The sequence below is a fragment of the Euprymna scolopes genome, chromosome 20 (genome assembly GCF_053919585.1).
Source record: "Euprymna scolopes isolate OS-2025 chromosome 20, ASM5391958v1, whole genome shotgun sequence".
Classification (NCBI taxonomy): Eukaryota; Metazoa; Mollusca; class Cephalopoda; order Sepiida; family Sepiolidae; genus Euprymna; species Euprymna scolopes.
The window spans coordinates 64,126,187-64,150,753 of record NC_136501.1 but is presented as its reverse complement, the minus strand read 5'-3'; the positions used below and the strand labels follow the sequence as shown (position 1 = coordinate 64,150,753).

The window sequence follows — 24,567 nt, the reverse complement described above, 5'->3', positions numbered from 1 at the left end:
GTTTAATAATAAAAAAAATTTTTTAAAACAATTTTTGTTAACTGTTTAATTTTTTAAAAGATTCTAATTATTTGAAACGCTTAATTTTGAAAAATATTCTAATTATTTGAACTGTTTAATTGTAAAAAAAAAGTTTGTTTGAACAGTTTAATTTAAAAAAATTACAATTGTTTAAATCTTTGAATTACAAAAAAAATTATAATACTTTGAACTGTTTAATTAAAAAAAAATGTTTTTTTTTTTCATTTTTAATTATTTGAACTGTTTGATTAAAAAAAATCTGCTTTGAACCGTTGAATTTTAAAAAAATTCTAATTCTTTGAACTGTTGACTTTAAAAAAATTCTAAAGTTTTCGAACTGTTGAATTTTTACAAAATTCTAAATTCTTTTAACTGTTGAATTTAAAAAAAAATTCTAAATTCTTTGAACTGTTGAATTTTTTTTTTTTGATTCTAAATTCTTTGAATGTTGAATTAAAAAAAAATTCTAAATTCTTTGAACTGTTGAATTTAAAAAGAAAAATCTAAATTCTTTGAACTGTTGAATTTAAAAAAAAAATCTAAATTCTTTGAACTGTTGAATTTTTTTTTTAATTCTAAATTCTTTGAACTGTTGAATTTTTAAAAATTCTAAATTCTTTGAACTGTTTAATTTTAATTCTTTGCACTGTTTAATTTTTTTTTTCTCAAAATCTAATTCTTTTAATTGTTTATTTTTATTGGTGCTTCTACATTTTATCGCCGAAACTGGAGACGCCATTTTATTTCGTGCACCTGTCGATTAGAGTCAAAGGGAGAAATCAGTATTTTTAACTATGGTCGAAGTTAGAAATAAAGGATCAAGTAAAGAATAGATATCCTGTAGCAGACGACGCCGCCTGGCGGTGACAAGCGCACATTTCAACTAACACCGGTGATTCGACCTTGACATTGGCACATGCACATAGCGTCGGTTGTTTGTAAACAAGTCAAATAGCAAACATGCTCGAATATTCGCCAGCAATTTATATATATATATATATATATATATATATATATATATATTTACAAAACTATTGAAGATTTAAAAGAAAAAATATATATTTACAAAACATTTTTTTTAAGTAAGTAATAAAATGAACGTATTTAAATAAAAGATATTTAAATAAATGGGTGTCTTCTGTTTCGGATTTTTTCGACCAAGATTGATTTTAATGTACCATGTTCTTTTTTTTTTGGGGGGAGGGGTAGCAGTATCAGAATTTTTGTAGGAATTTTTGACACCCCTAACACGAAACTGCGAATACAATATAAAAATCTCGTAATTTCTCTGTTAAAAGTGGGTTATTTATTTTCTGTATGGATTATACTTCCAAAATAAACTATTACAGTTGTTTTAAAAGTAATAGAAATATTTTTTTTAAACAGTAATGAATTTTCCGAACTCAATATTTTTCAATTTTTAAACTTTAAAAATCTATCAAAATTTTTCTATTGATTCTATTTTTACGATATTTTCAGGGTCAATGTGAAATTTTATGTTCTTTCCAATAAACCGAATATAATATTTTAGACAAACGTTTTTTTTTTTAAATTCACGTCCCCCAAGTGTCACCCATTTTCAACTTTCTCTTAAAAAGTAAATAATTAATTTATGTCGGAGAGTTTTATATATCACAAATTGAAGAGAAAAGGTCAATAAATAATATATTCAAATTTAAAACAAAAAAAAAATTCCTTTTTTAGAAATTTACCTGTAAAGTCCGAAGTTTAAAACCTTATTTTATAAGAACACATTGGTTTTTTTTTGTCTTTTTTTTTTTAATGAAACCTTGGCACTTGCTCCTTTAATTGAAAAAAAAAATTAGGGCTTGAATTACATTTTTCGAGGAGTTATAAGCTTGGAAAGATGGGGTAGAATTATTCACTATTTTCACGAAATTTCTGACACTGCTGGGGGGGGGTTCTGTGTGCGTTTTTAAGACAATTCAATATTTATTTAATTATTCTTTAAAACATTAATTTCAGCGACAATTAATATATTTTTAAAATAATATTTTTAAATATTAAATTTTGACGAATATTCGCGAGCAATATTTTTTTTAAAATAAAAGATATTTAAATAAATGGGCGTCTTTCTGAGTGCGTTTTTAATATATGTACAGGACTTTTTAATAACTATTTTATTCTTTTTATCAAGCAAAAATAGAACTTTTATAATGACATATATATTATGGACTGTTTTTCAAACATCGAAATTTTCAAATTAAAGTTAGTTTTATTAAAAAAAAAAAAAAAAAAAAAGACGAGGTGTTTTTTTTTCAATTAAATTATTATAAACTTTATTTGAACTTTCAACAAACTTTTATAGCCATAAAAAATAGACTTTATAGATATTTTATAATAATTTTTTAAAAATATATTTAACGAAAAGTTTTTTTTTATTTCATTGTTGAATAAAATTTCAAAATGATAAATGGTGAAAAAAAATATCTCGAAAAGAAAAAAACACCTCGTCTTTTTTCTTTTCTTTTTTTGAAATGAAAATTTAATTTTAAAATTTCGATGTTTGAAAAACAGTCCATAATATAGATTTCATTATAAAAGTTCTATTTTTGTTTGATAAAAAAGAATAAAACAGTTAATAAAAAAAACACACAAAAAAACAGTCCATTAAGTTCAAATAAAAACTGTTTGAATAAAACTTATTAAAAAAAAAAGGTTAATTATAATAATATAACTCAATATTTATTTAAATTGTGATGTATGTCGGTGGTCAGTGAAGGAGAAATTCCGTCTAGGCCGAGACTATTTTTATGCATAATAAAATCACAAGTATAAACAATCGAGATTTAAAGATTTGGTCGCAAAAATCCGAAACAGAAGACACAAATTTATTTATTTTTTATTTAAATACGTTCGTTTTGTTACTTACTTAAAAAAAAAAATGTTTTGTAAATATATATTTTTTCTTTTAAATCTTCAATAGTTTTGTATATATATATATATATATATATATATATATATATATATATATATATATATATATATATATATATAAATTGCTGGCGAATATTCGAGCATGTTTGCTATTTGACTTGTTTACAAACAACCGACGCTATGTGCGTATGCCAATGTCAAGGTCGAATCACCGGTGTTAGTTGAAATGTGCGCTTGTCACCGCCAGGCGGCGTCGTCTGCTACAGGGTATCTATTCTTTACTTGATCCGAAATAAATAACAAAAAAATTAAACTAGATAAACTTCCGGAAAGAACTACGAAAAAAAGTAAATAAAATGAAAGAGAACATATATCCATAATTGTTTAATTAGAAATGTTCGATTAATGAAAACGGGAAAGATTTTCATTTAATTTTAGGTTAATTTATTCTTTCCGGAAGCAATCGTTCTCCAGTTTAATTTTTTTGTTATTTATTTTATCCAGCTTGAGCTTCAGCCATAGTTTAAAATACTGATTTCTCCCTTGGATTTAACAGCAAGTACACGAAATAAAATGGAGTCTCCAGTTTCGGCGATAAAGTGTAGAAGTACCATTTTTTAAAAAAATTCTATTTTTTATATGTCGTCTATAGTAATAAATACTCGAAAATTCTTTAAACTGCTTCTTTTTCTGTTGTTCGAAGTTAACTCGATACTTTTTTCAAAGGGTTAATTTTTTTGCCTTGACACCGGTCACAAAGTATTCCCCGAACTCAGAACGAGACTGGATCTTGGGACTCCCCTCCCCCCATCCGTTCACCCCCCCCCCCCAAAAAAAATATCAACATTAGCACAGTTTCCCTGTTAAAAAGTATTCATCTCTGTTTTAGAAGTAATTTTATTTGTCATATGAATTTTAAATTAAAATATTAAAATTTTTAATATTAACCGGGAATTACTTTGGAATCAATATCTTAAGGGCTGTAAAGTCACATTCAGTAAACATCGCTGGGGAGAATTTTTTTTGGTAAATATCCAGATACGCTACTACAGAACACCGACCACTCTAATTTGCTTTTTTATAGGTAATTGAGGTCGCTGACAACGAATTTGATAGTCAAACTTGGGGCAAATTTACCGTTTGCATGGTATTAACCCCCGAACCCACGAATAACTTTCCACCATTTTGCAGCTTCCGTTTACGCTACGCGCGTGCGCTGCAGCATGAACGACGGCTTGCTTCACCTAGCAAACTGCCTTCTCACATGGCGTACCAAAAACTTACGGACTGACATTTTTTTAATGACTTACAGTTAAAGAAAAGTACAACAAATTGGACTTTTTTTTTTTTTTTTTGTCTCGCGTAGTTTTTAATGTGGTGTACAAAAACATAAGCACCAAACATCTTTGTTTTTCATTCTTTTTTGCGGGAGGGGGATTCAATTATAGAACTTATGTGGCTTAATAGGTGCTTTTGCAGTTTAGTTAAACATTTTTCAACGCACCGACATACCAATTAGAACACCATTTAACATTTTCCGAAGATTTTACTGTGTACATTGGGGGCATGAGCGGGGGGGGGGGATGTGATGTTGGGGCGCGCGCGCCCCAACATCACATCCCCCCCCCCGCTCATGCCCCCAATGTACACAGTAAAATCTTCGGAAAATGTTAAATGGTGTTCTAATTGGTATGTCGGTGCGTTACTTTTTGAAAATTTGAAAATTCTATGTTCCAGGTAAAAAAAAAAAAAAAAAAAAAAAAAAAAAGATAAATTACCCCCCCCCTCCTACTCCAACTTGGAATGCTTTCCTTTTCTTGTTTTATTTCTTTTTCAGCTAATTTTAAATTTTCCACCCCAAAAGTGCTATAATGTATTTTTTTAAATTAGAAAATTCTATGTCCTGGAAAAAAAAAATCCCCTCACCCCAACGTAGTTTGCTTGGTGAAGCCGTCGTTTATGCTACAGCGTGCATGCGCGTAGCATAAACGGAAGCTGCAAAATGGTGGACAGCAGTTCGTGGGTTCAGGGGTTAATACTATGCAAACGGTAAATTTGCCCCAAGTTTGACTATCAAATTCGTTGTCAGCGACCTCAATTACCTATAAATAAACAAATTAGAGTGGTCGGCGTTTTGTAGTAGCGTATCTGGATATTTACCTTTTTTTTTTCATTCTTAATTTAAAAAAAAAAAAAAAAAGCATTATTTTTCTTGATTTGGTAAATGTTATTTACCTTTGATTTTGAAGCCTATATCCACTAAACTAGACTATTTACAATTCACTTGCACTTGGGTGACGCCCACAAACAAATAAATAAACGGTATAAAGAAAACGGAAACGAATCAGAATGTTTCAAATGTGATTTTAAATAATCGCCGTAACTGTGCGCCGTGCGGTCTCTATTACGATGTAGGATACCAATTCATAATTAGAGGTCAATTTTACCTGTGACAAGGGCAATTCGTCCGATTAGGCTTCCGGCTGCCATGATTATACGTGATCGACTTCTTCCCGATATAAACAATACAAATGATGCAAGGCACGTGTTTTCTTCTTATAAGATTAAAACAGATTTTCTTTTTCTTTTTTTTCTTTCTTTCTATGGAAACTTATTAATGTCACAAAAAAGTGAGGTCAAAGGTGAAAACGATGTTTTCGATTTGACATGTTTCAGCGCGCACACATACAGGCTCCTAACGTTTAAAAATAAACAGACAAGCAAAGCAGTGCCAAAGCACATCCTTGAAAAAATAAATAAATAAAAATAACGGTGTTCATGATGCATTTATGTTACCGCGCTATTAAAAAAAATATTTTAAAGTTAAATTCTAGCTTTACAATATCTTTTATTGATACTCATACAATTTAGTCAAAAAATGAAAATATCGAAAAAAGTTTAAATAGTATGTATCCGTGGTAAATACGCTACTACAGAATACCGACCACTCTAATTTGTTTTGTTTTTTTATAGGTAATTGAGGTCGCTGACAACGAATCTGATAGTCAAACTTGGGGCAAATTTACCGTTTGCATGGTATTAACCCCCGAACCCACGAATAACTTTCCACCATTTTGCAGCTTCCGTTTACGCTACGCGCGTGCGCTGCAACATGAACGACGGCTTGCTTAATGCTTCTGCTTCACCTAGCAAACTGCCTTCTCACATGGCGTACCAATCAAAAAATTACGGACTGACATTTTTTTTAATGACTTACAGTTAAAGAAAAGTACAACAAATTGGGGGACTTTTTTTTTTTTGTCTCGCGTAGTTTTTAATGTGGTTTACAAAAACATAAGCACCAAACATCTTTACGTTTTTCATTCTTTTTTTGCGGGAGGGGGATTCAATTATAGAACTTATGTGTCTTAATAGGTGTTTTGCAGTTTAGTTAAACGTTTTTCCGTAAGTAACGCACCGACACTTACCAATTAGAACACCATTTAACATTTTCCGAAGATTTTACTGTGTACATTGGGGGCGCGAGCGGGGGGGGGGATGTGATGTTGGAGCTAACTAGCTTTTCTTTCTAAAAATCGAACATTTTCCTCCGTATCATAACAAATTGTTTTTTCGCTGTAAAAAAAAAAAAAAAAAAAAAAAAACTACTTGATGAAATTAAGTGAAATTTTTTTTCCAGAGAACTTCGTTCCATATAACGGATACATACAATTTAAACTTTTTTTTCGATATTTTCATTTTTGAATGTCTTGACTAAACTGTACAAGCATCCTTTTATTTATTATTATTGTTGGATGAAAGTCCAGGATAATTACAAAACACCTCCCCCTCCCCATGTTAAAAATGGCTTTCTAAATAATAACGTTATTATTTTAGCACGGTAGCATAAGTGCATAAGTACCAAAATAACATTTTGATATTATTAAAGAGCCCTATGCGAATTTTAATAAAAATAAAAAGAAGATTCTACTCTTTTAAGCGATTACAGGTAAACAGGCAGAACAAAGCGATAAAAAACAAACAAACAAACAAAAAAACAAACAAACAAAAACACAATATTTCAGACATTAGTACTCTAAAATCTTAAATATTGTCCGCTTTTTCTTTTTATAATACGAAAGTGGAAGCATCACATCTGCGTATAAATTTAACATAAAATGATCACCCACTTCCGGAACAAAAAGCGTAGTGAATGATCATTACAGTCTACTAGCTTGGAAACGAGTGATCATTTTGCGTTGAATTTATAAAGTGATCCTCTCGTCTAAAATATTGAGAGGATGAGAGGAGTTATTTCGTAAAATTGTAGGGTGCTTGTTCAGATAGAGTTGATAGATCGATAACATTAAAAAAACAAAAAAAAACAAATGATGCATGGTCCCCCGTGAGTGCATACTGAACCAGGCATAAAAAAATGACTAAGTCCAGCATCCCCTCTCCCCTATTTAGTCCCAAAAGTCTCCAGGGGACGTCAAATCCTGGTGAAAATGAACAAACGGTGCAGTTTTAGGCCTTAACATGTAAATTTGAGTTCTGCACAATGCACGAAAAAGTCCATCATTTGTCCCCCTCCCCATTTAGCCCCAAAAGTCCCCAAGGCCTTAACATATTTAAATTTGAGTTCAGCACCATGCAAAACTGCTAAATAGACATACACAGAAAATTTTGGACAAATATGGTAAAATAGTTCCAAAAATGGAGTGTTTTTATTATCCCTAAAAGAGGCCCTGGGGCACACCCAAGAGTTATCGCAAAGTATAGACAAACAAAATTATATAGAAATCAGTTAGTTACAACTTTTCAGAAAGTTTTATAAAAATCCAAGGCATCAATTTTTTTTAATAAGCACAAAAGTGTCACTTTTAGTCATTTTAACCCGAAAGGCATCCCTAGGGTGGATTTATAGGTTCACTCTCCTTTTGTGGAGGTACCCAGAAAAAAAAAATGCCCTTTTAAACAAAAATAATATTACTTACTTGTTATGTTGAAAATAGTAATATATCCAAAAATTACAAAAATTCATTAAGTTATTTATAGTTAAAAGTATGTTACATAAGAAGGACTGTCCCTTCTCATGTGAGTAAGAAGGCAGACAAGATAAGTGAAAATAATATTAGGAAAAGGCTAGAATCGAACCCTGTAGGCAACTGTTAAAAGATAATGGATAATTGAAATCCTAGGAATACAGTAGATTGTTAATGCTTTTAGAAATAACTAAATATTATTTATGTCAGAGATAGACTGAGTGTCCATTCTTTTAGAAATAACAGGATATTAAATATGTCAGTTAAAAGAATGGACAATGCGAGTTTATAAATAATGATTAAAAATAGGTTAGATATTGAACAATTAAAATTGGGAATTCTTTGTTTGCCAAAAGTGTGTTTGGACAGACATATGTAAAATCCACGTAAAATTTATTCACACAGAATAAAACATATCTGATGGCATAAACAAAGGAGATTCTCAATATATTGAGATAGGGTTTGAAGTTAGAATGAAAGGATCACAGTCAGAGTTGAGAGTCGGACAGCGACTTGGAGAAAGCTGATGCCTTTAGAGGCGAAGGGGAGGGTGGGGAGAGACCATGTAGCTATACAAGTTTGAATTCCTGTCATCAATCGGCTGACTGATGAATAATGAAATCACCATCTATATTTTGTAACCGTTTGTCTTCGTGTCATCATTCCACCAACTGAAAAGTAAATGTCTATCATTGTAAATGAATATTGTATAACCCCCCCCCCAAGTATTAATTGCCCGTCCCTTCCTCCATCATCAATAATGTATCTCCTCTCTGTGTTAACAAGAACTATTGCATCATATCTCCCAGTTCGTATTAATAATATGAAGTCCCCAAGAATCATCACGGTTGTCGTATGTGTAATGTATAGAGATGCCATTATCATCTTTGTTAAGAGTCCCCGTTATATATGCCTCCAATATTTACCCCGACTATTCAGCAAGTAATTTTGATGGAAAATTGGTCAAAATTGCATCTTTCTTAGATGTTATACAGTAGATGATGAAAAGTTCACAGAAAGGGGACATGACTCGGAACGCCTATTTTAGATTATGTGTTTCAATGGTGACCAACATTTTAGCCTCATAGAGATAGACTTTTTTTTATTAAAAACACAATAGCAATTTTTCTACATGATAAATTTTCGTAATTTTTGTATATATTACTATTTTCGATAAGGCAATTAAGTAAGTAACATTGTTTTTGCTTAAAAGGACATCTTTAAAAAATCGATTTATCAAGTCTACCTCAACAAGCATCAATTGTAGTTCTACACTCTATACTATCCCCTCATCCAAAACCATTACATGTAATGTGTGAATTTTATTCTCGCATAGTTTAGAACTCTGGCAGAGCAAAAAATAAACATGACATCGAAAAAAGCACACTTACCTGGTTGATTAAGGCAGGTCGTTTCATCTTCTCTATTGCAAAATTATGTTGCGTCATTTTGCTGCTCAGCCAAGCCTGGTAGTTAAGACTTCATAAGAAGTAGTAAGGAAAAAACCTTCTGAGAAGGTTATCATTATTCCTTGGCTTTAGGTTCATTTAAACAATGTTCCAATAGAAAAAGGCGGATAATTCCATCAAAGAGGTAAAACCAAAATCAACATCTTTAGCTGATTAGAAAGATGATATTATGTAAAAAAAACAAAAACAAAAGGAGAACACCTAATTTAGTAGGTTAAATTGTCTCAAAAGTGCCATGAGAATATTGGGCATCAAATCCCTTAAATAAAAATATTAAAATTAGTCCATCATGCATGAAAGATTTACTTCGACAGAAGTTTTCAATTAAACATGCCTGCGCTTGTGGGTTAAAATTCAAATCAACCATATTAGCCGAGTTATGTGCCCTTGATAGGAACTCGGCTACCTTGGCATTGCGGGCAACTCCTCTGGCAGAGGTAATGGGAAAACTTTCATGGCAATCTGAATAAAGACACGTCCTTCCGTGCTAAGTTCTTACCGAATAAAGTGTACTGTTATTATTCCCTTACATAAAATATCCCATATTTTTATTATACACCTATGAGAAAGGCTGTTATTAAAACAATATGTTAAACCAATCAACCAATGAAGTGACATGATTCAAGTCATGTAATTTCTCACAGTAAATAACCTGTAAAAAATGGCAGACTTACCCCCTCAAAAACAAATATTTTAGAATTCAGGGAGGGAGGTTAGTTGCTAAATACTGTATTGATAGCAAGAAAATAATTCTGTGTAAGCATTAAAAATATTTTTTTTGTTAAATATTATTTCATGGGGATTCATTTCAAGTTAAAGTTTATTTTATTTTAAGCTTCTAAACTTGAGAAATATACAATTTAAATCTGTAAACATTACATAATAACTAACCAACATGGCTGTCTTTTAGCACTGCCCTCTGTAATAATAATGACATAAGATAATGGTATATAATATGGAGGTCGTACTTTTAGCTGCTGGATCTTGAAGCGGAAAACCTTGACCTTGTTGATTAAAAAAGCAAAATGCTGTGATCAGAAATGCGTACAAAAAAAAAAAAAAAGAAATTTTAAATGCCTACGCAGAATTATTTTTTCACCATCAACTCAATATGGTATTTAGTGATGTTATCGATTAATTTCGGATACAAATTTAATGTAAAATGAGCACCTACTTCCTGACCATCATGCATTGATTACCTATTTTAAATGATATAGCATTTTTAAGGACATATAACTAAATATTTTATTAGAGAAAAATGTTTCTAGTCAAAATTTAGTACAAAAAATATCAACTTTAAGCAATAAGAAACACTTGCATTTCCTTAACCTTTCTACTAACCCTAAGTTCGTTTGGCAATACAAAAAATAAATAAATAACAATAAATTTCACCACACTCAAAATTAAGTAATTATTTTATTTATAACATGCTTTAATATATATTTAGAGAAAAATAAATGAATAAAAAATAAATGATGATGATGATGAAGTGAGCATTGCTAAGGCCGCTGCGAAAAAGATGGGCTCTCTCTACCGTGCTAGAAAGCTACTTACGCCTGAAAGTATCCTCTACTTCTATAAGGCCATCATTCGCCCATATATGGAGTATTGTTATCACATTTAGGCTGGTGCATCTGCTACTAGTCTCTCCTTTATAGATAGGGTTCAAAAGAGAGTTGCTGACCTGATAGGTCCTGAACTTTCATCTAAGCTTCAGCCTCTGTCTCATCAACGAAATGCTGCATCCCTTTGCCTGTTCTACAAGTATTTTATGGTGAATACACTTGTACGCTCTCAATGTAAATATCTCCAACAAACCGGACAAGCAGCTAAATCCCACCCCTACACAGTAGAGATTCCTAACCTTCTACTCCAATAGTTTCTTCCCTAGAACTGCTAGACTTTGGAACTTCCTTATGGGATTCTGCTTCCCCAACTGTACTGACATGCAGAAGTTCAAGTGCAATGTTAACAGACATCTTGCTGCTCATCTCCCTTCATAATGTCCTTGCAACTTATGTCCTCGATAGTAGCCCCCTACTTCAAAGTGACATTGTGCCTTGTTTGGGGTGAAAATTGAATAAAAATAAAATTAAAAAAAAAAAAGCCAACACACACTCACAATGATCTCCAACAAATCGAGATGGTCAAAATTTAAAAAAAAATTGTTATATTCTCTTAAAAACGCTATCTGGTGTGAAAGTGGGTGATCATTTTACATTAAATTCATATGAAAATGTCTTCAGGCTGTTTACATGTGAGTAAAAAGTAAAATGGTTGACCACATTTTAAGTTGAGTTTAAAGCTCACTTTTCCTTAGCTGCTAGACCGAGGTTTAAGAGTATGTGTTACTCCTTCCCCATGATCATTCCACTTACCCTTGACCCTCACCTTATAATGCTGAGTGTTTAGTAAGAGGTATCAAGTAATATTTCTATTAAATCTTTGCTATGACTACACTGAGGATTGGACCTTGATCTCTTGGTTCATTAGCAAACACTCTTACCATTATGTAAAATGGACCAAAATTTATCTGTAATGTTGAAATTCACATGGTCTGGAGTACTTCCACCATTGCACTTCGGGAGTTAAATGGTCTGGAGTACTTCCACCATTGCACTTCGGGAGTTATATGGTCTGGAGCACTTCCTCCATTGCACTTCGGGAGTTATATGGTCTGGAGCACTTCCTCCATTGCACTTCGGGAGTTATATGGTCTGGAGCACTTCCTCCATTGCACTTCGGGAGTTATATGGTCTGGAGCACTTCCTCCATTGCACTTCAGGAGTTATATGGTCTGGAGCACTTCCACCATTGCACTTCGGGAGTTATATGGTCTGGAGCACTTCCTTCATTTCACTTCCGGAGTTATATGGTCTGGAGTACTTCCTCCATTGCACTTCAGGAGTTATATGGTCTGGAGTACTACCACCATTACACTTCGAGAGTTATATGGTCTGGAGCACTTCCTCCATTGCACTTCAGGAGTTATATGGTCTGGAGCACTTCCTCCATTACACTTCGGGAGTTATATGGTCTGGAGCACTTCCTCCATTACACTTTGGGAGTTATATGGTCTGGAGCACTTCCTCCATTGCACTTCGGGAGTTATATGGTCTGGAGCACTTCCACCATTGCACTTCGGGAGTTATATGGTCTGGAGCACTTCCACCATTGCACTTCGGGAGTTATATGTTCTGGAGCACCTCCACCATTGCACTTCGGGAGTTATATGGTCTGGAGCACTTCCACCATTGCACTTCGGGAGTTATATGGTCTGGAGCACTTCCTCCATTGCACTTCGGGAGTTATTTTTCAACGTTTTTTTCCTTTTTTATACTCATGTGTTACACACATTGGTTAATTTTGAATAGATGTGCCAACTTCAGTTTCCAGTGATGTTTCATCATGAAAGGACGGGCTACTTTCATCTCTTTTTCAAAGGAACTTTTTCCTACCTTATTCCTGCAGAAAGCATTCTCGGAAACTCATGCTTCTGTGGATGAATCCCCTTTGTGGGGAGTTTGCATAAATTCCCAGTTGGGAACTTGTAAAAGAAATTACTGATTTGGCTCAATTTTTTTCCTGAAATATATTATTTAATATATATTATATTTATTATATATTATTATATATCATATTTATTATATATTATTATATATTATATTTATTATATATTATTATTTAATTATTGGGATTGTTTTGAGGAGAGTTATTTGTATATTTTATTTATTTATTTGTGAACTATTATCCTCATCTTTTTATAGCTTTTATTTTAACCGTCATGGTTGACAACCTGACAAAGGCCAGAGGAATAGTTGGCCAAACCATTGTGAAACAACTATAAAAAGATGAGATAATAGTTTGCAAATCAATAAATAAAATATTCTGTTATCGATTTTTAAAGAACCTTTCAACCAATACGGATAATCGTTATTCTTCCAAATTCTTGATTTGCCTCATCGGATACTTGGAGAGGCCACTAACAGCCCTGAGTGCATGCGAGGTGCATCGCTTATGCAACCACGGAATCAAGAATTCATTGAAAAGTAAGTGTTCTAGTTTGTGAATTTTGTGTCTTCAAGAGTCTTTTTATTTTTTTTTTTTACATGGAGGTCATCACTTATCAAGGCCCGGAGGCCACTCAGGGATAAGAGTTATTGCGTGTACAGTAATCAATGAGATAGTATTGTAGTAATCATTAGTATTGGAGATTTGATAGAGTGTCTTACTTAAGGGGGCGGTTTGTCAGGAATGTCTTTATGTTGGACTTGAAGCCATCCAAGTTGTAGTCAGGTGGGAAACAGGCAAACGGAAGAGAGTTCCACAGTCGTGCACTTCTGAGAAAGAAGCTCTGCTCACAGAATCTACGTTTGGATTTAGGCACAGATAAAGAGTGGGGAAAATTATTGACAGTAGTTTCAGCCAGACGCGTGTTTCTCGTGAAAGATTGGCGAGGGGGGGGCAGAGATTGGAGCTCAGACGAGCACTTGCCATGGAAATAATGATAAAACAAAGACAGGCTCGCAACATCTCTTCTGTGGGAGAGAGGCTGCAGGGAAGAGAAAAGGGCACCCCCCACTAAGCTATGAAGTCTATATCTGAATTTTCTTCACAGTAATGGCCTAAAAAAAGGAGTTTTTTTGTTTTTTTTTGAGGGAGGTGTAGCAAAGGGTGCAGGGCTACAGATTTACTCCAAATTATTAGTCGGTAGATGTATACAACGTTGCAAAAATAAGTTATTTCATTTGTTTGATTACTAGTAAATAAACAGCAAATTTCCAGATGAAATATTTTCTAAGAGGTTGTAATGTCCCTGATGGGACGTGTTCCATTTCAGAAATAATATATGCTCTAAATATTTCTAACTCTTAGACGAGATATACTATGAAATGAAGGAGTCGCTTGTTAAGAGTTAATTAGTTATTATTGATCTATCTGTCTATCTATCTATCTATCTATCTATTCAATGATATTCTTAAAATAGTTTATATTGGGAGTTATTTATTGTTTATAGAATAAAGTCTAGCAATGGGTTTTAGTTGAAGATGTTTACATAAATTAGCTAGGTTAAATAGAGACAAAATAACCCCGAGCAGGCGTACATGACGAGGGGTTCACGTTAAGGAGACGTGTATTTAATTGGTTATATCACTGAAACTAAGATCAAGAGGTCGGAAAGTTTAGTCAGTCGAGAGTTGGAGTTTAGATGAGAGTGAATAGACGTACTTGAAGCCAGGAAGCGAGGCTGTAACAGATAAGCATGTATACAAAATCCAAACTCTTGTGAAGACCATTTGAGATAACTGAAATAAATTTATATTTTAAAAATATATAGTGTTGTTCTGTGGTTCCACAAAAGAAGAAAGAACAGAGGTCTCAATTGGTTATGGTGTTGGTCATTTCATGTTTCATCATGGAGCTCAGCAGTGAAGATAGAAGAACTCTTGGAGAAAGAAAAGGTATGAAGCATATATTATTCTTCTTATAAAAAATGATACCTTATGTAAATATGAACTGTAATATATATCCGTGTGATAACTCCCTGATACAACATGACTCAGTTTATACGTCGATATCATATCCTCTGGTTAAAAAAATAATACATACAATTTATACGTTTATAATGGGTGTTATAAGAACGACATCTCCCACCACTATATAACATGACTGTTTTGGTGCGAATCCTCACCTCTCTATATAACAACAGTCATGCCGTTCCTAGCTTCGGGTAGTGTAGGAGGGTCATTTCAAAAGTAAAGCCTTCTATTTTTTTTCTAACTTGAAAAGTTAAAGAGCTACGAAAACAGGAGTGGTACTCTTGTACGAATGACCTATTGTGCTGCAGAATTTATTTTTCTACACTGTCACAACTATTCTCAGTGCATGTTTGTCAGGAGTTCAATGAGTCATCTTTGCTTCTGCCACATGTCTATGACAAGGGTTGCTTTCTTAGAGTCTCACGTTGTCAATATCTACAACAGAGATAAAACTTTCAGGTTATGAATGCATAAGTCCATTCATCATAACAATGCAATTTGCAATCCTCCTAATCCATTCGGCAGAATAAAAAATGTGAGGCATTACTTTTGGAATGCCCCTCGTATTAACACCTTAGAAAAGTGCCAAGAAATGCACTAACAGTTAATAAGCTTGTAGCTTAATCGACGAATAAAAAGAGGGATAAAACATGAATGTTATAAATGGGTCGGCAGTAAGCGAGAACTAACAAGCTAACTCAACAGGATTTGGGGAATGAGATGAGATAAAATGCATTAACGAACAAAGTATATTTATATTTCAACAGTTTTACATTTTACAGAAATGTGAAATGTACTTTGAAAGACCAAAGTTTGTTGAGAAGTTTTAAAGTTCTTAGATAAGAAACAGGCAAAAGCTTTTTTCAAAGTTCTAGTGTGTGTGTGTGTTTACCTTCTTGGTAGCTTGTGTTCACTGGAGATAGAACCACAGGTTTAAATACATTCACTGTGTTTCATTCCAATTGTCTGGGTTGGGCATTTGGAAAGTCGAGGCAGATGCATCGCATTGCAGGTATTCCATATCCTGGTAAGAACTCTAAATTTCTGTTCATCAAGTCACTGTTTTATATGCTTGTAGACTATCACACAAAACTGCTAGTTTTAGCGGTTGAAACGATTTTCATTGGTTGGAAAATATGTTCAGTTTGCACATGAACAAAGCACCTTTCCTTAAATCGCCCCCTCCCCCCTGTGGAACTCTGTTTCACTGATCTGCTTTCCAACTGACTAAAACATGGTCGTCTTCAAGTCCAGTGTAAACAAATTCTTGTCTAGCTGTCCCCTTAAATAATCAAGCGATACTCAATTTCTACCACTAATGATTACTATGGGGTTGTCCCAAGGACCACCGTACATTCATTAACCCTTATCCTTAAGTGGCCTTCGGGCTTTAATAAGTGTTGAGTCCTTTTGGGAGTGAGGAAGAAAGTGAATCCAAATGAAGCAAAGAAAGAAAAAGGGTGGCAATTAAAGCCATTTGCTTTTTAGTATTCATCCGAATCATATTGCAATGTAAAATTCTCACGATGAAATAAGTGAAAAGGAAAGAAGAAGAAAAAGTAAGCCGAATGAACAAAGAAAGGAAAGGAGTTGCTTATTATGCTCATTTGTCTAATCGCACACATCCATTTCTAATCTACTACAAGGTTACTATAGTTTGCTTGAAGCACCGCCACCATATCACTCGTGATACTGGATAGCAAGCCTTGAAGACTACCCCTCTTCCACCGCTGCCAGATCACCACAGCTCACCAGACACCGAGGTTTGTCCAGCCAATAGCAGAAGCCACTGTCATCACCTCAATTCTCCCCAGTGACACCTGCTATTAGGATTACTCCTCTTCTGCCATAGCCGCACCCGTATCCCAGACACCAGAACACTAAGCCACATTCCTGTCATCACCACCATCACACACATATTCCAGACACCAGAACACATCAGCCATTGCCGTCCCTGTCTCACCCGGACGTAACACCAGATCGTTGCCGAGTCATATTCACACCCGACCAGCATTCTCACTGCCGCTGCCGCCAGAACATCCTGACACGCCAAGCAGTTCGTTTCACGATCATTTTATTTTTAAACTCAACCTTTTCATTTGTTCCTTTCTTGCTTCCATACACTCAGTTTTGTAATATAACAAGCATCAGCAGCAACCGAACTACTACAGGTTAGGCTACCTCCCCAGACAGCAGCCGAGCCCAGAAGTAGCAGCAGCCATTTGCCACAGACGCAGACTCACTTGATAGCCAAACCCAGTAACAGCAGCATCTACTCACCATTGAATCACTCAATTTCCAGCAGCCCAGCATCTCAAGTCAGTGCATATTTCCTGTAGCCACTAGTGATGACCTCATAGCCGTATCAGTCCAAACAGCAGTTGGACTCCAACCCTCAGACTAAGACCTCTTACTGCCATTCAGTTTCTTTTTGGAAAATAAACCTGGACGGATTTATATCCGTTCATGATGGCACCTACTGCATTTATCATCTCTTCTTTGCTATCGTTGTTTTTTGTCTTTTACTTGTCTGTGTCATCTTTTAGTTGTAGGGTCGATTCCCACCGACATTCGGCCCCACAACATACTGATTTGCCTCATCACTGCTTCCAGTAGCACTACGCTGGAAATTAGAAAGTACATTACCTGACTATAACTGACCTATTCTTCTAGCTTTCTGCAATAAAAGGATTTTGAGTATTTCTGGCAGCTTTTTTGAGCTCTTTCCTTGGCAGTCTTGTTTGGTATTGTTCAAAATGTTTAACCAGTTTTGTCATGAAGATTGTTCTACTTGCTCTTGTTTGTGTATGTTTAAGCACCATCATAAGATTTTGGATTCTGGGAGCTCATTGGATATTCCTGACTCTCTAAACTGTCAGAGTTTGTGACGCTTAAAGGTATCCTCAATCATTTTATTTCTTCATTTGTTTTGCAGCATGGACAATAAAGCATATTCACTGTGCTTGCTCGAATTTGTAAGCCATTGAGGATAATGTGTTCTGCAAGGATAATTGCTATGGCGGCATGCAAATGAACTTCTAGTAGTTCCCGATAGACTTACCCATCGAATTGTCTTAGTGTGTGGGAAATTGACTGGCTATTTCCTGATGTGTAGCTGGTTACGTGTTGTCACAGTGTTTGTGAAACGAAGGGCAAACACTGACAACTGGATGAGATGATGAAGTGCAAAACCTTCTTCTAGCACAGATGATCAAAGACATTTGTTCGTGAATGGCCCAGGATGATCCAGTGAAACGTGACTGGTGTATCTGCAGACAAGAAGTTACAGTGTGGGTGGACGTTAGCTCCTTAGCCACTGGTGTGGTTATGAAAACAATGGTTTCATGGCAGAAAATGCTGGCTTTAAGCGATACATGAGGACAAGCATATAAATTTAGCTGAGCTTGATGCTGTGTTGTGAGGTGTCAACCTTGCATTATAATACAAAACCATTCATTTACGAACAGACTGTATGTGTATTTTGATGGATATCTGACATCTTGCCCAGACAGATGAGAGTGCATACTAAAGCAGCCTCTGAAATTTTAATTAGGCTTTACCTCTCCATGCTCTGAGAGTTGGCCTCAGAATATGCACTGAAAATTGGGATGTGATTTATTAAGTCTCATGAAAACCAAGCTGATTAACGTAGATGATGGAACCCAAAAAACCTGTGTGTGCTATTGCTGCAGAATATGAGGTTTCTCAAGTACAGGCAATCCATTAGTCCAGCAAACATACGGCTGTGAAGAGAATGTTGTATTTTGTAAAGTTAATCAACCCAGGAATAACTGAAGCTGAGGTATGGACGGTGGTTGAGGATTGCAAAGAATGTCAATCTATAGATCAAGCCCCAGTACATTAGATTCCGAGCACATTTGATTTCACAGAAATTTAGAGCAGGGTTGCAGTGCCATTTTGGCACAGCAGTTTCTAACATTAATAGACTATGGCTCTGACCATTTTGCTATCTGGAAACAATTACACTGACAAGACTTTGCTAGTGTTATCAAGCAGTTGGAAATTGTATTCTGTGAAAGGGGGTCACCAATTGAGTTGCTTCCAGACAACAGCACGCCATTTTGTAGAGAGAAATTTACTGAGTTTGCATGGTTGTGGGGTGTGCACATATGATTTCGATGCGCCCATGTACCATAGAAAAATAGAATAATTGAGAGGTCTCATCGCACAATAAAGCGCATTGCAGCAAGAACATGGTGCACGATCTTGGAGACAGTGTACTTACCCAATGTTACACCCAAGGACAACAAGACGGCTACAACTGCACCAGAAAATGTAATATACACCTATAGGATCCGTATTAAAGGTATTGACAAAAAGTGTTGGTACCTCACAATAAAGTTGCTGGTCTGTAAAGGAAAGAGATGCTTTTTGGATGAAGAATCCGCAGGGAAGACGTATGATGCAGTTCAGCAGGGGTACAGTGATGAAAATTTATAGCCCATACTCAATCTCAGTTAATGGAATGCCACACCACATGAAAGATGTGTGTTCAATGTGCTGATATGATTGCTCTATACATGACATTACCTCCTCAGATGATGAAGTCCCACTGCTATAAGAATGATCACATGAAGAAAATTCCTCAGAGAGTAATGCACTCAACGATCTAGGGCAGGTTTTCAATAATGCAACGGACGAAAACTTCACTGAGGAAGTTCCTGAGACTGTACTGTTAAAATGAAGTACCAAGCAAAAACGGTCTGCTCCACATTGTCATTTGTGTGATCTCGAGATCAGGGAGGAGTGTGACGGGCATGCACAGAAATGCTCAAGAATTGTATGTCAGTGTCTCAGTCGGGCCCATCTACGAAAATGAGATTGTTCAAGGGCTAGAAAAAGACAATGCTAGAATCGTTCAGGGAATAACTGCGAAGGTTACTCTGGTGGTGTGTTGGGTTGTATTAATGGAATTGTTTGCATCGTATCGGGTTGTGCCGATGGAATTATTTGAAATCATGTTGGGTTGTATCGATGGAATTGTTAACATCATGTCGGGTTGTGTCAGTGGAGTTCTTTGAAACCATGCCGGACCGTGTCAATGGAATTGTTTGGGATTGTGTCGACAGAAAGTGTTTGGTATTGTATCGGTATTGTTTATGTTGAGCCGGCGTGTAGATGGAAGCATTCGAGTTATGTTTATTGTTCGATTGACTTGACAGTTGTACTGCCGCGTGTGATAACAATATATATATATATATATATATATATATATATATATATATATATATATATATATATATATATATATTGGTTCCGTCTTGTTCCTCTTCCCTTGTGGAGCTACAAAAAACGCTATCTCATCCGGAAGTGGGGTATCCTATGTTAAATTAATATGCAAGATTGATTCCTTACTCTAAAGATAAAAACACTTTTTTCTATTCTTGTTTTATTTTTACCGCCATCTAACTAAAGGCGATTACATGTAAACAGCTTAAAACAAACAAACAAACAAACAAACAAACAAAACAAACAATAACACACACACACACACACACACACACACAAAACAAAAACATGGCGGCAGAATGTGACTTAATCTGAAAATGTCCTCTAGCAAGTTAAATGTTGAATAGTAATTTGTTTTGTTTTCTTAATGAAATAACCCAAAGCAATTTGTTTTAAAACAAATTAATTTGAACACATTCTTATATTCATTTATAAACTTAATGAAATAAACTTGATCATAACACCCCGAGACACTTTGTTTTAATTAATTTATTTTTAAAGTTATTAAAACAAATTGTTCCATGTTATTTCATTATGAAAACAGAACATTATTTTGACAATTTTCGTTAACCAAATTAATAAAAAAAATTATCAAGTGTCGCGGTGCGGTGCGGTGCGGTGTGCCGGTGCGCTTACGTCGAGGTATGTATTTTTAATACGCCGGCCATTTTATTTATTTATTTTTTTATTTTTTTATTTGTAAACATTCTCACAGACACCGCCTGGTGGCAGACAAATGGAACTACTGACCTTGTGCTAAAAATAGCAACACCCCTTTCCCTATTTCGAACTATGAAGAAAGAAGTCTAAATTCAACTTTTTTTTTTTCTTTTTTCATTAAACAAAATAGGAGGGGCTTTGATTCCGAGCGGAATCGGATATAAACACGATAAATTTAAATTTGAAAGACTTTTTATTAATTCAGTGAAGATTTCAGTCTATTCATTTTTTCCCCTCTAAGAACGGCGACTCTTGTAACAATGCGATTCCATAAATACAGCATCTCTGCTGCCCCCCCCCCCAATTTCACATACGGCGTAGGGAGCGAGGAGTCGACACTTTGACGCGGTCAGTCAAAGCTGTCAACATTCCACAAACTCAGAAAGTTTTTCACAAACAGCCCTTTTCAGGGCTAACCTCCCGAAAACTTTTCATCTTTAGAAAGCCTACACTCTGAGAAGCCCTTGAGCCGTCTGCCTACTCCTCCAGCTCCTTCCAGCAGCACTTGGTGCTTCCTGCAGCCTTTCAATGCCGGTCGACGTCAGGCTACCACACCAGAGCCTGTCAACGTCCGGTTGCCAGTTCCAATGCCGGTAGCTGTCAAGCTACCCCTTTTAAGCCGGGCAACGTCAAGCTACACACTCTAAAGTCTGCCAACGCCCGGTTACTGTTTCCAGTATCCATTGATGTCCAGACCAGCCATCTTCCAGTACCCATTGATGTCCAGCTTAGCAGCCTCCTGACGCTTACCTCCAGGAGCTCACTGACATCCAGTTCCTGATCCTGACAATCTATATTTTATTTTTTTTATTTTGTTTTACCTGACGATCTTACATTTTTGGTTGTCAATAAGAAAGGACGGTCCCTACCGTTCTTTTTTGAACTGGAATCTCTGTGTTTGTCATTCTTCTTTGTCTTTGCTGTTACCTTCCTTTGTATTGTGTCTAATATTTTAATTGTACAGGCAATTGGTTTAATAACCGGTTGCTTCCCTCTGCAACGCAAGCACCAAATAAACAACATCACCAGTCACCACTGCCTTAACATCAAGTTATTGTTATGCACGCGTTTCGTACTATTTTTAATATTTAATGCTTTTTTTAAAGACAGTTTTTACAATAGCCAACAAAACAAAAACAGGGGTGAAAAAATGCAACAAATAAATACCACTAAAGACAAGATAAGTAAGTTATCTTGCCTTTGGTAATATTTGTTGCATTTCTAACTACCTGGACATATTTTTTGTTTAAATTTATTTTAACGCATTTTATTTATTTATTTATTTATTTATTACTTAAAAACAAAAGCAATGTCAAATTTATCGAGTTAAAACGAAAAACAATGATGGCCTCCTTGCAGCAATGTCGTGCCTTGATAATCGCTCAAAAATCAAAAGTTAAACTAAATACTAGAAGAAAATTAGGGTTTGCATTACTATACACATAGAGTCGAAAAAGTTCTCAAAAAAAAAACAAATATATAACAAATAAAGTCAAAGGCAAGATAAGATACTTTTCTACCTAACTGGATAATCTTTTAGCGTTTTTATTTAATGTAACATGTTTATTCATCTGGAAACACAGTATTTACCGATGTATTGGAAAATTTAAAATGGCGCCGGACTCTCTGTTGAACACGGTAAGTTTGGGAAAATGAGTAAAAAAATAAAAAACTATACAAAATACTGTTAGAAACTCGCTCAATATATGTTACCGTGACATATATTCGGTGAGTTTTATAGTAATACAAACCCGAAAATTACATTTTCGTACAATTGGTAATATTTATTGGATGAGTTCTACCAATATTTTGTCCAATGTTAGATTTTTGAGCGAGTGTCCAACAGGCTGTAACAAAACCGCCATAGTTTTTTCGTTCTTATTCAAAAGACACTAGATTTGTCTCAAAGTAATTAAACGCTTTAAAATAAAATAAAACACAAAAACCTATCCACATAGGTAGAAGAGTAAATTATCTTGCCTTTGGTAAAATTTATTTGTTGTTTCTTAATTTTTACATCCTACTTTGTTTTGTTGGGTATTATAAAAATGCCCATTTTTTATTTAGCTATTATTATTATTATTTTTTTTTTTTACTAAAACATGTTTTTAACTAATACTACTACTGTTAGAAACTGTTTTCCCCGCGTTTTTCATGTTGTACGCTTAAAGTTGCCATAACTTTTGTGATAGTTATTAAAAACCATTTTTTTAATTTTTTATTTAATAATTTTTTTTTTCTAAAACAGTTTTAAAGTTGTTTTGGAGCAATGAAACTCTAACGAAATTCATTTTTATTGTAAATAATTATAAGCAACCGAACATTACGACATTACGTAAATATTTTTGCTTTGCACAAAATCAACAAAAATAAGTTGTCACCATTTTTGATCTCTTTTTCTACAACGTAGTTTAGAAACTAATTTCAGATCGTAAAAATGTTATTGTAATTTTTGTAAAACAAAAATAACTAAATAAAATACTGCATTGTAGAATTAGTAAACTAGACCCTCTAACAAGCCTTGTTGTGTAAATAAACAAACAAAAATATATATATATATACATATATATTATTATTATTATTATTCACGATTCATGCTTGTTATCCTTCTGTCCATCCATACCATAGAAAGGTGACCCCGTGACCCCTGTAATAATTAACCAATGAGAAAGAAGCAAAAGCTTTCGTTACACATCGTCGATTTTATTTTTCGTAAACAACAAATATTTCCACCCGAACTTAAATAGAAGTTATTTAGATTCTTTCTGATTGCAAATTATTTAAAGGGCGAGACATTATGCAGGCGAGAGTTTTATCACCTCACGTCGTGCGAATTTCGAAAGTGATAAAAACATTAATTGAGAAACGCAACAGCTTAAGTTATCAGTCATCCCAGTTACAATGCGACAAACCGAACTCATTTGCTATGAGCGAAACATTTATGGTAAAGATGCCGTGTTTCTTTTCCTTTTTTTTTTTAATTGCTTGTTTCCTTTTGTGTTCGTTTGTTTCCTTTTTTTTATTTGTCTTTTTCATTTTGTGTTCGTTTGTTTCCCTTTTGTTTTTGTTTGTTTTTTAATTCCGTAAAGATTCCCGAGTTCGACAAAATTTTAGTTAAAATAAACCGAATGATGTAATACAAGCATCCAATAAATATCACCAATCATTTTGTTTAACTTTCGATTTGAGTGATTATCAAGGGTTCTCGTGCAATGTTATGGAAGCCATGTTTTTCTCTTTCTTCTTAACTGAACAGTGGATACTAGGCTTGTTTCGAACCTAAAAACGCTTTAAAATAAGCCAAAACACAAAAAACCTATACAAACAGGTAGAAGAATAACTTAACTTGCCTTTGGTAACATTTATGTGTTGTATATTTGGTTTTTAACCCCCGTTTTTCTGTTAAACATACAGTTAAAAATACCCCAATTTTCTTTTGTTTTCGTCTGACAATACGCCGTAAATGTCAAAATCTCGTAATTCAACTAAAACTTATCTAAAAATAAAAACTTTTAGTGTTTGTGTATTCTTGGTACCATGCTATTTTTACATAGTTTTTTTTTTTTTTTTTTTTAATTGTTAGATGGAAGCACAAAATAGTTTACAAAACACCTTCCCCTCCTCATGTTAAGAATGGTTTTCGAAATAATGTTTATTATTTCAGCGCTGTACAAAAATACATAA

The 24,567-nt window shown here is 34.3% G+C and overlaps 2 protein-coding genes across 3 annotated transcripts in view; one reads left to right on the top strand and one right to left on the bottom strand.

Moving 5' to 3' along the window:
• Window positions 1-5,658, bottom strand: part of LOC145241447 ((3R)-3-hydroxyacyl-CoA dehydrogenase-like) — a 55,053-nt gene extending 49,395 nt beyond the window's left edge. Inside the window, exons 1-2 of one of the 2 annotated variants that reach the window (XM_080104408.1) lie at window positions 5,558-5,658; window positions 5,367-5,521 (exon numbers count right to left, since the gene is read on the bottom strand). In XM_080104408.1, coding sequence (XP_079960534.1) covers window positions 5,367-5,409 — 43 coding nt within the window. In that variant the 5' untranslated portion in view covers window positions 5,410-5,521; window positions 5,558-5,658. The other variant, XM_080104409.1, reaches the window with a different exon arrangement.
• A 17,895-nt stretch (window positions 5,659-23,553) lies between these two features.
• LOC145241446 (putative peptidyl-tRNA hydrolase) overlaps window positions 23,554-24,567 on the top strand; it is a 28,168-nt gene continuing 27,154 nt past the window's right edge. The window contains exon 1 of the mRNA XM_080104407.1: window positions 23,554-23,827. Coding sequence (XP_079960533.1) covers window positions 23,681-23,827 — 147 coding nt within the window. The 5' untranslated portion in view covers window positions 23,554-23,680. The remainder of the gene's footprint in view (window positions 23,828-24,567) is intronic.